Here is a 14677-nt window from a genome sequence, read left to right as displayed (position 1 = left end):
TGTGTCACCAGGTCTTTCTGCTCAGCAGCTATCCTGTGCTCTTCCTCCATCTGATCGGTCAGCTCATTGATCCTCCGCTCCAGTTTACCAATCGTGTTTGAAAGAACGGCTTTGTTCCTACCAAGAACACAGATGGAAAGCGGGCATGACATAATGCTCTATATGCATTACTGTACTGTACTGTATGTATAGATACTAGGGGTGTTAGAGAAAATCGATTTGGCAATATATCGCGATATCACAGCGCGCAATTCTAGAATCGATTCGATATCGATTTTTAAACATACATTTTTTTATGGGAATATTCAACAAAACGTCTTACTTAGGGTTAGGATTCACACATTAAGCATGGAAGAATGTTATATTAATGGAACATTAAGCCTTAATATTTGATTTCAGTGCTGTTCCAGCATGGAACAGACCGCAACCTGTTTGTTAAATGCAGTGGCTCAGTTATAAGCCTGAATTTTCAGATAAATAAATACATTTTCATACAAATCTTACAGTGTATACGTACACGTTTACTGATTTGTATTTTCTAAATTTGAGTAAAAGTAAATAAATCAAATAATCAATTCATAGATTCGTATCGGGATTAATCGGTATCGAATCGAATCGTGACCTATGAATCGTGATACGAATTGAATGGGCAGGTACTAGGCAATTCACACCCCTAATAGATACCAACACACATTTTATGCAATTCTTTTACAGAGGGGGGGGGGGGGGGGGGGGTCCATTTGATGCAGTACCTCTCCTCAGTTCTCAGAACATTCTCCAGCTCTTTGACACGACTCTCCGTCTTGGAGATGACGTCCTCCAAAGGTTTGGCGCTCTGAAGCTCATCGATCTCCAGACGCAGTTCACGATACTTCAGACAGACACAGACAACTTTTGATAACACTTGCCGTAATGTGAGCGCAATAAGATCGCTTTTTTTCCCTACTTTAATTATAAAATAGGGCTTCCGTCTCATATGTGCTAATTTCATCAAGGTAGAAAATAGGCTGTGTATAATATGCAAATCTATAAGATATAATATGATAAATCAAAATGAGTGTGTTAATTTTGAGTTCATTTAAAGTACCTTTAACACCACTCATTTTTTTCACGTGCGATTAATGACCGCCCCTTACTTGGAAAGCCTGTACGGGGGGAATTCCAGTCGCATGCAGCAGACACGCCCACATCAAAACTTAGCAGTAATAAACGTAATAATAATGCATATATTTGTGGAGACTGGGGTCAAGTTGTATTTTACAATTTTGAAAATGTGCAGAATTTCACAGGTTACTTCATGTTAAAGATTAGATAGAAAAATGAACTGAGCTGTCACCAACGTTTGTTTTTACAGTACATCGTTCTAACTACATTTTATGAATTATTAAAGAATTACTGTATCAATGACTAAAAGATACAACCATATTTCTATTAGTTTAACATTTTTTTCCACTTTTATGTTAACAAGAGTATAAAAACTTATTGATAATATTGTATTGTACATTTTATTGTACATTTAAAACAGATATAAAATTTGTGATTAATCTTGAGTTAACTATTGAACTCATGCGATTAATTATGATTAAAAATGTTAATCGCCTGACAGCCCTAAATATAATATAATATAATATAATCTAATAAAATATAATATAATATGCAAATCCCATACACACATACACACACCTGTCTTTCAATGATAGCCTTTTCAGTTTCCAGTTGGTCGTTCAGATCTTTCTCCTGAATGAGCTTCAGCTGCAGCTGCTCAGTCTTGACAGGAAACATGAACATGTGTCAAAGAAAATTCACCAGATCAAATCAGAAAAAAAAAATGGTGAACTCATTCCATGTGTGCAGTTTGCGTACCTGTTCAATAGTTCTCTTTTGCTTGGCCGCCCATCTCTGCTCACTATCGTGCAGCTCCTCCACATCACTCTCGAGATCAATCATTTTCTCCTAAGAATAAGAAATACAACCTTTTGAAAGTAACTATGTCGGGTTCATGACATGACCTCATTGGCAGAGCACACGCAAGTTATACATAAATGGCACAGATTCGCTATGTTCAGAAATAGTGACATGATGACTTTTGGGGATTATGGAATTTACACACTGATTGCTAAACAGAATTTACATAATTAATACCCCATTAACCCCAAACTGTTGGTATGCATGGCTGATTAATTCAAGTGGACATCTTGGTTTTCAGTCATTAGGTCATGCATGTAAACAAATCCTTATAGGAAAAAAAATTATTTAAAAGAGACACAGGAACAAATATGCTTTTTATAAGCGCACATTAAATTTTTTCCACAATCATGAATTTTCAGTGTCCCTTGGCAATTTATTTGCCAAAACATAATATAATCATAAAATGGCACAGTGGCCAGACTACCATGAAAAGTAGGGGTAGGAATCTTTAAATGTCTCATGATTCGATTCAATTCCGATTTTTGGGTGTGCAATTTGATCCAGAATCGATTTTCGATGTAGAGCGATTTTTTGATTAAAAATGATTTGATTGACTGATTTTTGCTTCAATTTATAGATGTTCAAGCAATCGTAATGATCTACTCCAGTCTGACTCGCTAATGCTAATTAGTGCTCTACTCGCGGCACTTTTATCAGTCAAAAGAACGGCTCCACGCTGCAAAAAAAACCCCAACTTTTATTGGAATAACTTGATCGTGACTTTTTCCTTCTACTCTCTAATGTGGCTTCAACTTAACAGTGTATCAGACCGCGTGGAACTACACTGCCCCTAAGTGGCCAAATTGGGTACAACATGAACAGTGCTCCCAATAAAGAAACACACAAACAAAGGGAAGACAGTATAAAATAATTTAAATAAAATCGATTTTGGGACATTTAAAAACGATTAGAATTGTACGAAATGAGAATCGCTGAAAAGGTTCAAATTTCAGTTTGAATCTTTCTATTTGATACTTTTGAACGTCAAGCTTCTAAATAGCTGTCAATATGTGATTCATGTAAGCATATACTGTATGAACAACAGTAACAAAGTCACAATATCAACTTCAAGATTATGCACAACAGCTAGAAAAACTAATAGTTGCAAACTTCACCCAAACAGCTGATTGATTACCATCTGACTTTCAGCAGTCATAATCAATCACTAAAACAGCCTTTAAACTGCGGGAAAACGTGCTCAAAGCAGACCAGGTTGCCCATGTTTATTTGATTGATTTATTTATTCTTATCTCCAGTCATCTTAATTATTGTAATAGTGTAGACTGGACTCCCTCAATAAGAGCATCAAACACCTACAGCTTGGGTTCTGCCCAAAACAACGAGATCAGAACATATTACTCCAGTTTTGCACTGGCAGCTGTAGAATAGATTTTAAAGTTGGGATGCTAGTGAAAACATCACTGAATGGTTTAGGTCCTGAACACATGAAAGAAATGCTCATAGAATGTAAACCCAGTGTGGCTGTGAGGTCTTCAGACTTCAGTCAATCGGAGCCCAGAGTTAAAAAAGAAAATAAAACACGGTGAAGCAGCATTTTGCTGTTATGCCGCACGCAAATGGAATAAACTGCCAAATGAAGTGAAAACAAGCCCAAGTATAAATGCTTTTAAATCCTGGTTAAAAGCATTTTAAAAAAGCAATTCATGCAAAATTATGTTCCTCCAATGTACATTCTTTTAGTAACTTTTGTTTTAGTTTTATTTCTTTACTTGCTTTTAATGCTTTTAAATGTTGTACTTTTAATGATCTGAAACATATTGTGTACCTTGTTTATGAAATGCACTATGCCATTGTGATAGGATGCAGTTTTAGACCAGTGCAAAGTATACCGACAACAATGCGAACGTATTTTCCATATAACCCGAAGCAAGCTTGTCCTGATCATGGTTGTGGGTGAGCTGCAGCCTTTCCCAGCTAAGTTTGAGCAAGTGGCGCTATGCATCTAGGACGCCAATTGCAGGGTCATTGCTACCTAAAACGGAATTGTTGACCTACTTGTACCGGATCATAGCTCATTCTGGTCTAAATAAAAAACGAGCTAATACATGTATAATCTAGCTGAATACGTGTATTGTATATGAGACGTACATACAGCATTTGCCTTCATTGTGCTAAGCAGATTGTACACAGACAAAGTGCACAAATACGCGTGCCATTTTTCTGATTCTGAAATCAGATCTGAATGTATTATATCAAAGCAAATCCCAAGTGATCCGAATACCTGAGCTTGCTTGAATTGTTTGGCCAGGTCGTCCTTGGCCTGGATGGTGGTCTGCAGCTCCACTTGGAGGTCGTACACCGTCCTCTCTGCCTGCTTGCACTGCAGCTGGAGTCTCTCTCTCAGCTGGATCTCCTCCTCCAGCGTCTGCTCCTTGTCTATCAGCTTACCGGACACCTGCGTCACACCCGTGTCATATTGTTCACACACAAATATTATTCTCGTTATAGCGCCTCGCCTTTCGCGAGGTCCGGACTCACATCTCCTTGCAGCCTGATGACGAGCGCATGAACTCTTTGCAGCTCCTGCTCCTTCTCCAGCAAAGATTCCTCCAACTCCTCCATCCTCAGTTGGGCATCCTGACGCAATTTCTGCTGAAGATTGAACTCTGCCGCAGACTGAGAGGACGTCTGCAGGGCCTCGGCCAGCTGGACACACGAGTCACACATAGCTTGATGTCACTTTTTTTTTTTTATAATATCTGTAGAACTTTTGATAAAAAAAAAAAAAACATTCAATACAATGACAAAGAATGACCTGTATTTCTGACGCAGATGATGAAACTGCCGCAGTATAGCGCCAACTACTGCAGAGGAGGACTTAGGGATGGTTATCGGTCAGATTTTAACGATATCATATACTCATATCGATACCGCTTATCGATCCGGTGCCTTAACGGTTAGAACGGTTTAGAAAAAAATAGAGCAGTCAAATAAAATGTTTAAATCAGATTAATCACATCTTAAATTTTGGATTAATCATGATTAATCACTTCATTAAAAAGGCTTTTTATCAATATTTTTGCCCTCCAAATTTAAAGACCAACTGTTATGCGTTCATTTTTTCAACATTTATTGTTATGCGGACGTCTTAAAAGAAAAAGTATTCACTGCACACACTCATCCTCCTCTTTTTCTAATCAGTTAATTACTTGCAAAATTAAATCAATAGTTTGACATGAAAACAAATTCAGAATCATTTATGTAATGCTTTACTTTAATGTTTATTGCTCAAACACAACCTGTGCTACCTTTAATGTAACCATCCGCTGTCATTTTAAGGATCATCTGTGGTCAAAATTAATAATGTGATGAATCTGTGTTAATACATGATTAATGCAAATTTTTTTGTGATTAATTAATTAGTTAACACTTTAACTTTGACAGCACTAGAAAAAAAAACTCCAAAACAAAAATATTATATTTAACACTGTTTAAAAAAAAAAATAATTACATTATTTTAAATTTACTTGATGTATATGTAAAATAAATATGTAAAAACAAATATTTACATAAAATAAATATGATTATAAGGTGAAGCATGATATAAAAATTACTTATTGTAAAATGAAACTATGCAGGGCAAAAAGGTTGGAACATGAAAAATCTTTTTTTGTGAGGTGAGATGTACATTTTCTATGTTTGTCTGAGGACTTACTCAATGTCAGATTTTTTTTGCCTGTAGTATCAGGGGCTGGTATCGACAGCTTCTACAAGTACCCAGTACCAACAAATAAGGCCCGTATCAGCTTGATACTGATTCCTGTACTGGTCAGTATTACTTACTGTATATTAATAGTTAACGTATAGAAACAGGTTGGACTTGTATGAACTTAGTCATAAAGAGGTAACAAGGCAATGTTCTCTTGTGGCCATTTTCCGATCAGTAACTAGAAATTAGGAGAATTTAAAATTAACATAATTTCATGCAATTTTAAGAGAACTTGCTATACAGTATTGGGATATATAGGTCTTTCTTAAAAATTATCTGTCTTTTAAATATATATATTTTTTTAATCAAAAGTACGAGTGGTATCAGTACTTGGTATCAGTGACAATTTCAAAAGAATAGCCATAACTTCTTCTGTGTGTGCATGCGGTCTCTAAAAAGTTGTGATATGATTAAAAATGAAAAAAAAATTTTTTTTAGCTTGGGTCGTGTGACGCGTGTATTAGTGCACCTCCGTCTCCAGTCTGAGGACAGTGCTGCTGAGTTCAGACGTCTTCTTGCTTTTGCTGTCTTTGTCCACCTCCAGCTCCTCCAGTTCTCTCTCAGCCAGCCACAGCTTCTCTGCCAGCGTCTGCGAGTGCAGCGTCTGCTTCTCAAGGTTGTCCTGCACGCGCGCACGCACACACACACAGCAGTTCAGCAGTTTTGACTCGATTCAGCAGAACTGCAGATGTATAAAACGAGTTACTCGATTCATATCAGCACAAAGCGTGTTTTATTTTGCGTGTACCTCAGCATCCTGGATCTTGTTTTTAAGGGACTGCTGGAGGAAGCCGAAGGCGTATTCCTGAGTGTTGGCCTCCACCATCATGTCGCGGGCCTGCTTCACCTCGATCTGCACGCATGAAGATCAGTCACTCACCACAGTTGTGTGCGGATCCACGCATCCGTTTTGTACCTCCATCTCTCTCTGCTTCTCCACCAGAACCTGATGGGTTCGCTCCATCTCAATCATTTGTTCTCGCATTCGCTTCATTTCATTGGCCAGCTGAGTGTTGGTCCTCAGCAGGTCTTCGTTGTTCACCAGCAGGCCCCGCATTTCAAACCTGGAGGCGAGTATTGTACAGTCTTTATCGTTTCTATTCTATTCCGGAAAGTTTACACAACTCGTTCAGAGAAATAAACACGAAGTGGGTTGAGAATGATCATGATGAGATCACCTGATCTGGTTCCTCTCTTTCTCCATCTCCACACTCTCGGCCTCTAGGAACTGGTTACGCTGGAGAGGAACATGAGGTGTCAAACAACAGCAAAAGGGTGTTTTCAGATCAATTTGCTTGGACATAACAATTCAAAACTGAGAGGTGATTTATAATATTTTGGATACCTGAGGTCCAAAATATTAGGGATATACCGATTATTGGTATTTACCGGTATTTGGCATTTTGACAAATTTCAGCATCGGCCATTTTACAAATTTGAAGGCCGATAAAGCTGGTATCTCACAAAGCAAATTTAGGGTTTTCATGAGGATTTGTAAGATAAGTAAGTTCTTACTTGTGGCAAAGACATTGCGAACATATTCAGACATTTTTTTACTTTTGAAACCTTTTACGAACCCTGACGAAAACCCCAAATTAACGACATTCCCATGCATTTGTCGCTCAGTGACATACAAGGAACTTTTCATTTATGGATCTATTTAAATTTCCACTTCATAAAATAAATATGCTGACACTGGGAACTATTTTTAAGAATTAAAACAAAATTGAATTCATAAATTATGTTGAAATTTTGGAAAACCATTTACAGTAGAAAACTTAACGGAACTATTTACTTGCTTAATTTTTTAATTTATCTTAACACATGCTGATGACCCTGGAAGCTCACTGCAATTTTTTGTTAGATTTTGTAAACAAATCTGTCAATTCTTTATAAATTCAAAATTAAAATATATATTTTTTTACGCTAATATTTTACCTTTTACCGCAAATAAATATCAGCTTATTTACATGCATGCATATATTGATATCGGTATCAGCATTGGAAAAAAACATTTTGATCTATCATTACAAAATATCACCTCCCATACCAATGCAAAAATGCTCATAAGCATTCTGATTGCGAGGCCCACCTTCTGACAGTCGTCCAACTGTTTGGTCAATTCCTCAATAAAGTCTTTTCTACTAAGGCCTCCCATTGTGGAAGAGCGCATGCTGTAATGGGTTGACATCACCTAGAGCAAAAGAAATGCAATATACAGTACAGTCATTCCACATGATAAGAAGCTAAATGTAAGTTCAGGTCAAATGTCACAATGTTTGTTTGGAAGCATACAGGGTTGGGAACATCGTTCCTCCTCTTCAGCAGATTATCGTAGGCCGAATATCGCGTGCGAGGGGGGATGGGCCCGCCCCCGCCCATTGGCACAGGGCTGTTGCTGCGACTGTTGAAGGTGTGCAGGTTCAACTCTGATGTGGCGGGAGAAATTCCACTCTGGATGAAGATGGAAGTGAGGTTCAGTCAAGTTAAGCACAGTCTAATTCCTTTTGATATCTAAATACAATTTTTAATCGATTACTTGGTGAGATGTTTGGCCTGATCTCCCTTAATTTTATGTCTGTCTATTTATTTTGGCAATAGAGTTCTTGAGCAAAAATGTTACAAACCTTAAAGTCATTTGCTCGGTACATGGGGTTATAATCAGCAGATGCGTTCACATTCATGCTGTAGGGACTGTTGAACACTCGAGGGCTTTCAAGATACATTGCCTGTTAAAAAAAACACAAAAAAAAGCATTTACACAGTTGTTATATGGCAATTATTTGACTCTTTACCCAGGAAAAAATATGCATACATTGCCTTACATATTCATTCTAAAGTGGGAGAAAATAGATGAATGGAAACAACAGGGTACATGAAATCTGTATTTTGACCAGCAGATGGCAGTGTTTGACAACAGGTAAGGTGCATCAGACAACATCCATCCATCCATTTTCTATAGCCATTGTCTTCTTTACGTTTAGCAGGAGGCTACCCCAGCGGACTTGACCGGCGGTTTGCACCCAGAACCCGTCCCCAGTCAGTTGCATGGCACATACGGATAAATGGCCACGCACTCACATTCCCACCTGCATGTGGGCAATTTAATTATTTATGCATGTTTTTGGAATGTGAGAGTCTGGATAAAAAAAAAAAAAAAAACGCTAACAGGGATTAAAATACACCATAAGGTTATTATAGTTAATGACAATGAACAAAATAGCCAAAATTAGAATTAAAAAAAAAATTTCGTCAAGAAAATATAAATGATTTAAATAAAAGAGAAGAAACTGAAGCTACCAGCTAACTAAAACCAAGTATTATTATAATGAAAATGTCCTTCACTTTCGTCTTTGTCAATTAATACCTTACGTGATCTTTCAGGGTTAATTTTAAATGTAATTATTTCAGTATTGCTGCGCAGGGGAAAGGTCAAACAGTCGTTTCTAAATTGTAGTTTACTTTATCACATAACACTTAGTGAGATTTAAAAAAAAAAATGCACGGAAAAAAACGAGAACTGTTACTAAAACCAATTAACCCCTTCAGACCCATAGATGGTCCCAGTGGACATGACATATTCGCATGTCTAAACCAATAAAAGGCATAATTTAATTCATGATTGGATCTTACATTTGCATGATGTTAATGTTAAAAATGTTGCATATAAGCTTATAGGTTTACAACACGTTACAGCCATATTATCCTGGTGTCCACTATAGCAACTAAAAACATGAGATAACCCCCCAAAAACATTTGTTCTAATGTGGGAAAAGAGTCAAAATTAGCAAAAATAAATAAATTTTGCCCAGCAGAAAAAAATTGGATGTGAAGGGGCTAAAACAAAATTAAAACAAAGCATTAAAAAAAATAAAAAGTAAAAAAAATATGAAAACTATGTGAATTCGAAATACAAAAGTCAAAATGAAAATATAAAAGCTATAATGAAAAATGCAAAAATTATTATGATATGATTGATATGATTATGATATAGGACCTATTAGCTGTACTGAAAAAGAATTGTGTGTTGAATTTATTCAATTTTATTTTGTAAAGTAGTTGCACAAAATAAAACCAGATCCATTTTTTTTAAGAGGGTTTACATCGACTTAAAAATTGTATCTGCATCCAGATGATTTTATTATGTATTATAACTACTTGATGAAATAAAATTTAGTAAATTCAACAGACATTTTTTTTCAGTGCATGTGAGAAAAATATGTCATGCATCAGTAAAGACAAAAAAAAAAAACCTTCACTGTCCATCTTGCCACGTCAATGCCAGAAAATGTTTGTTACGGCCCCTTAGAATTGTCAATCACTCTACAGGCAGACCCCCTTTCCCCACGCCCCCCTGCATACATAAATGCTCTCCCTTCTGTGAGTCACACACGTATACCCTCCAAAACACACACACACACACACACACACACACACACACACACAGACACACAAAGGAAGGGCACTGATTAGCCCCACCCACCCGATCAATTTCAAAGTCCCGCGAGGCGACTGACTCCATGGACCCTTGGAAGTTGTTGATCCCCGGCCGAGTGGTCTCCCACCGGGACAGCCTGGGGCCGTTCTCCCCCTGTGACCCTCCGCCTCCCGGACCATCTGCATCCTTGCCACTCAAGCCGTTGGTCTTCAGATCGTTGTCGAGGAACAGCTGATATTTGGGGCTGGGTGGCACGGTTCGAGGAGTGGAGGGCTCTTCCTCGGACAGGCTGTCCGACTGTTTGTTTGATTCGCTTTCAGGCTCCTGAGAATAAGAGGAATCGTTTTGGTTATCATATGCACACGGGAACGTTATACCACGCAAGGGTGATTTTAGTGGTCGTGTGCTGATGTTGTTCAGCTAAAATGAAAGCAGTTGCATTTTATTCCCACATGTTACTACTGTGGACTTTTGTCATGGTGCTGAATGCTTGAATCAGTTCTTCCATGTCACGGAGACCCTGAGAATTGTTTTCCTATAGACAAACCGATATCCAAAATCCTGCTTCATAACTTGCTGAAAACAGCAGTACGCCACTGAATTCATAAGTACAACACATGGATTGAGGATACACTACTCACAAATGGATATTCGGCGTTCAAGTGAAATTTAAGAATGCACCTATAGTCATTCCAAGGAATCAAATGGTAATTTTTCAGAGAAGTGGCCACTGACTTTCCGTTTGGGAGTTTGTGTGCCGTACACACCCCCTCCCCATGTCAACAAAAGACAAATAGTAATTGTCAGACGTCAGCCGAATCACCAAGCCCTTCCATCATGCCGGCCATTAGAATTCAACGTGTGTCGTCCTTCTTCCACATGAGAAAGAGCTTCCACTTCAATTCCACTTCCTTCAATTTCAATTCAAATTCAATTCGACATCCTGTGGGGTGGAGTCAGTTCAAATGATTCCATTGAATTTTGCACAGCCACGACAGACGCAGATGTCCTTAAAAGTTAAGAAAAATAAACAAAATAAAACGCAACACAAAACTGTGCCACAGAGAACAGCAAATTGTGCAAAAAGTACTGAAACATTGAACAGCTGGGCAAAATTGAGAGAAGGTCAAATTAAGTTCACTTATAAAAAATATCGTGCATCTTATGCTCATTCTAAAATTTGACCCAAAAGTCCAACATCCCTAACGTTTTGTGAGTAGCACATATTTGAAGTTTTATTTTAAAACACACCAAATACAAAAAGGTACAAACATAAAGATAAAATGGAGGGAGCTGCGACTTCTGTAGTTTAAACACAATGAGTAGTGACTTAGCCTGGCTTTAGGGCTTTTGACTATTTATTTTTTCAAACATAACCTTTATAATAGCATTTGTTTTCTGATGTTTTAGAATATTTTTGACCAAGACCGATGTGCCTCTCATTCTGGATGGGAATGTGAATAATTGACATGACATGTTAAATGGAAAATCCAGAATTTGCCTCGAAGCCAAAATAAGTCGCTGCTTTGCCACAAACATCGAATCAACAAAAACCCAATCAGGAACTTCAAAAGTCCATTTTACCACAACCGCAGTAAAATGGTCATTTGGGGATCATCTACAATGAAAAAAAATCTACAGGAAGGACAGGAGTGAGGAAAGAAAGACTTTAAATCTATTTGATCAGTTTGATTATTGACGACATGATTAGAATCTACCTGGTAGTCCATTCCCACTTGTTTACATGGCGTCTTTTTATTTATTTTTATTTTTATTGTGCATTTTAAGAACATGCAGTGCCATGCTGTCATTTTGTCTTCATGCAACATGCAAGATTTTTTATTTATGTATTTTTCTGCTTACCGATCCCATGCCAGAGTCCGCCACCGAATCTCTACCAGAGTCTGCTGTTTTGTTTGAATCTGTCCTCTGACTGCTGCCCCCTACTGGACAATCAATACTTGCGGTTATCGGGCTAATTCCAGTGTCTGTCTGAGCAGAACCAGCGGTTCGCTGAATTTCCTCCTTGAATGGAGGCGTCACAGAGATGCGTGGAAGCGGACTGTTAAATGCCAACTTGCACTTAGGAGACAGGTTTGTCTCACAGGAAGTGAACTTTTGAGCTCTTCCTGCTCCTGAACAGAGACCCAGAGTAGACCCGAGATATAAGTCACGCTCTGGACCAGAGAATTTACTGATAAGGTCTTTGACGCTGCCGCTTCGCTGCATATTTGAGAGGCCTGCTTTCCTCTGACTGGCTTTCCAGTTCTGCTCGGCTTCTTCTTTGTTGGCTGTCTGCTGTTGGCTAAGTGGCGATTGGGAGGAAGGAGACTCAGGTGTATGCTGAAAGAGGCGAACACAATAACAAGCCGCCAAAATCAAGTTAAGGATTAGCAGCAGACACACTGCACAACATTTCAAGTGCAGGCCACAACAGGCAGACAGTTTTTAATAGGGATGCTCGAAACTAGGGCTGTGCAATTCATCGAAATCCAATTACAATTTCAATTATTACACTCCACAATTACAAAATCAGCATAATTTTAAACAAAAATAAAAGATTATAATTCATCATTTTGAGATGTTTAAATTTGTATACAGTATTTGCACCGTTTTATTTTATTTTTAAATGACTAATTTAATAAATCTTGTTTGTTCCAAATGAACTTACATAATCATAGTGCTTCAAATAATTTTATTTGTCTTAATATTTTTAAAATTTTAAAAATTTTCTTGTTTTGTACCCCAAAAAAAATCATTTGTGATTCCAATGATAATTTTTTTTTTTGATTTTTTCCATAATCGAGCAGCCCTACTTGAAACCACTTATTAAAAATATATTATTACGAAGACTCAACTCTTGAGTAGTCACTAATACTGATACCAAGTACCAATAATACTAGAAATATGAAAATAATGACAGATTTAAAGAAAGACCTCTAATACCTATTCTTATGAGGTTAATATAGCATTTACCTTAAAATTACATGAAATAAATGGCAATTTTCTATTCCTCTATTTGATCATTTCTCGTTCCTGATTGTAAAATGGCCACAAGAGGGCAGCCAATACCAAGTAAATATTCCTTGAAATAAGGCCGGGTATCGGTCGATATACGATACCTAGTATTGGTACTCACCAATTAATAGTTTTTAATCAAAACGCTACAGTGATATTTTATTATATACTATAATATAATATCTCAAAATTGGTATTTGATCTGTTTTTGATGAATATGGGTGCATAAAAAATGAGTGTTTTGTTTTGTTATCAACTCTGGTTTGAAAATGATGACCGAATACACAATTACACCTTTTTGTTAAAGAGAGAAAAACATACATTTGTCACTGGAATACAGTGAACAGCGGATAACCTGCTACCGGCGAGGGAGTAACCAAGACTCACCTAAAACGGTTGGTAATGGTCTGCAGATGCCACGTGATAGTGGCAAAGCATTATTTCCATTAGACAAGAAAGGGGTCACTAAAATGGTGCCTGAGGTCACCAGGTAGCCCCCAAGGACCACATGAGTAGCCCACGGGCCTTTTCTAAAAATAGCTCACCCGTGATGGGGCATAGTGAATTCGTAGGAATGTTGTAGAAGCGATCATTTGAAAATGTAAATGTAAACACCAAGATGGCGCCTAAGCGATATTTTTATTTATATTTGACACGGCTACTATTTTTACACTATTATATTGAAGTATTATTCGTACTTTCTAAAAAACTTTGTGCGGTTACAGGTTAAATATTACCTTTAAAGTTAATATAGTTTGATCCTGAAAACATTTCCATTTCTTATGAGAAAGTAAATTTGAGCAGATCAGTTATAAGCCAACATCCAGCAATATTTTAAATACATACATGTTTTAATAATTTTCTTAATATATTTCTATAAATTCCAAAGGAAAAAAGTAGTAAAAACTCTATTGAGAATGAAAATAAGTATCGTATTTTAATGGGCATTACTGAGTTTCTAAAATCGGGACCTCTATCTTATCCCCTCTATCTCTTCTGTTGTTTGTTTGAAAAATACACAATATTCATGATGACACGAAGCCCAGAGTGTGTGCGTGTGTGTGTGGTGTGTGTGTGTGTGTGTGTTCTAATCCTGACATAAATCCCTCTTGAGAAACTGCAACATCTGCTCGCTCATCTAAAAACATCTCCCAGCGAAACAAACACCAGGCTGTCTCTCACCGAAATAATTCGATAAAAGAGGTAGACTCCAAAGTCCACTTAACTTAATAACTCAAAAGAGACGAGAAGAAATGAAAATGGCAACATTTGTCACTGTTTTTCGACCAACCACTCGACTAAATCCAACTTTAATTAACAATCACGACAACGAGGCCAATGCCACTTAGAGAAATGAAGTGGCACTATTCCAAAGGTTTAAAGCATGGTGTGGCCTTAATCCAGGGACTCGCCTGCGCGTCTCCCCGTGGGACGGCGAGTGGAGGCTGGGATGGGATGGGAGCCGCGGCGAGCCCTGGGAGGACGGAAGCTGGGGTCAAAAGGCTATCTGGGGTTTGGGATAA

At 37.6% G+C, this 14677-nt stretch overlaps 1 protein-coding gene across 6 annotated transcripts in view; it reads right to left on the bottom strand.

Moving 5' to 3' along the window:
- Positions 1-14677, bottom strand: part of LOC147162113 (uncharacterized) — a 51895-nt gene that overhangs the window by 3870 nt on the left and 33348 nt on the right. For 5 of the 6 annotated variants that reach the window (XM_086097394.1, XM_086097395.1, XM_086097392.1 and 2 more), the window contains 15 exons: positions 12000-12479; positions 10182-10460; positions 8326-8427; positions 7994-8152; positions 7791-7892; positions 6877-6935; positions 6615-6762; positions 6447-6551; positions 6168-6320; positions 4468-4635; positions 4211-4384; positions 1864-1953; positions 1684-1767; positions 753-871; positions 9-117 (listed from right to left, as the gene is read on the bottom strand). In XM_086097394.1, coding sequence (XP_085953520.1) covers positions 9-117; positions 753-871; positions 1684-1767; positions 1864-1953; positions 4211-4384; positions 4468-4635; positions 6168-6320; positions 6447-6551; positions 6615-6762; positions 6877-6935; positions 7791-7892; positions 7994-8152; positions 8326-8427; positions 10182-10460; positions 12000-12479 — 2331 coding nt within the window. The remainder of the gene's footprint in view (positions 1-8; positions 118-752; positions 872-1683; positions 1768-1863; positions 1954-4210; positions 4385-4467; positions 4636-6167; positions 6321-6446; positions 6552-6614; positions 6763-6876; positions 6936-7790; positions 7893-7993; positions 8153-8325; positions 8428-10181; positions 10461-11999; positions 12480-14677) is intronic. The other variant, XM_086097393.1, reaches the window with a different exon arrangement.

The sequence above is a fragment of the Leptonotus elevatus genome, chromosome 15 (genome assembly GCF_054856555.1).
Source record: "Leptonotus elevatus isolate MCC_2025b chromosome 15, RoL_Lele_1.0, whole genome shotgun sequence".
Classification (NCBI taxonomy): Eukaryota; Metazoa; Chordata; class Actinopteri; order Syngnathiformes; family Syngnathidae; genus Leptonotus; species Leptonotus elevatus.
This window is presented reverse-complemented; position numbering and strand designations above follow the sequence as displayed.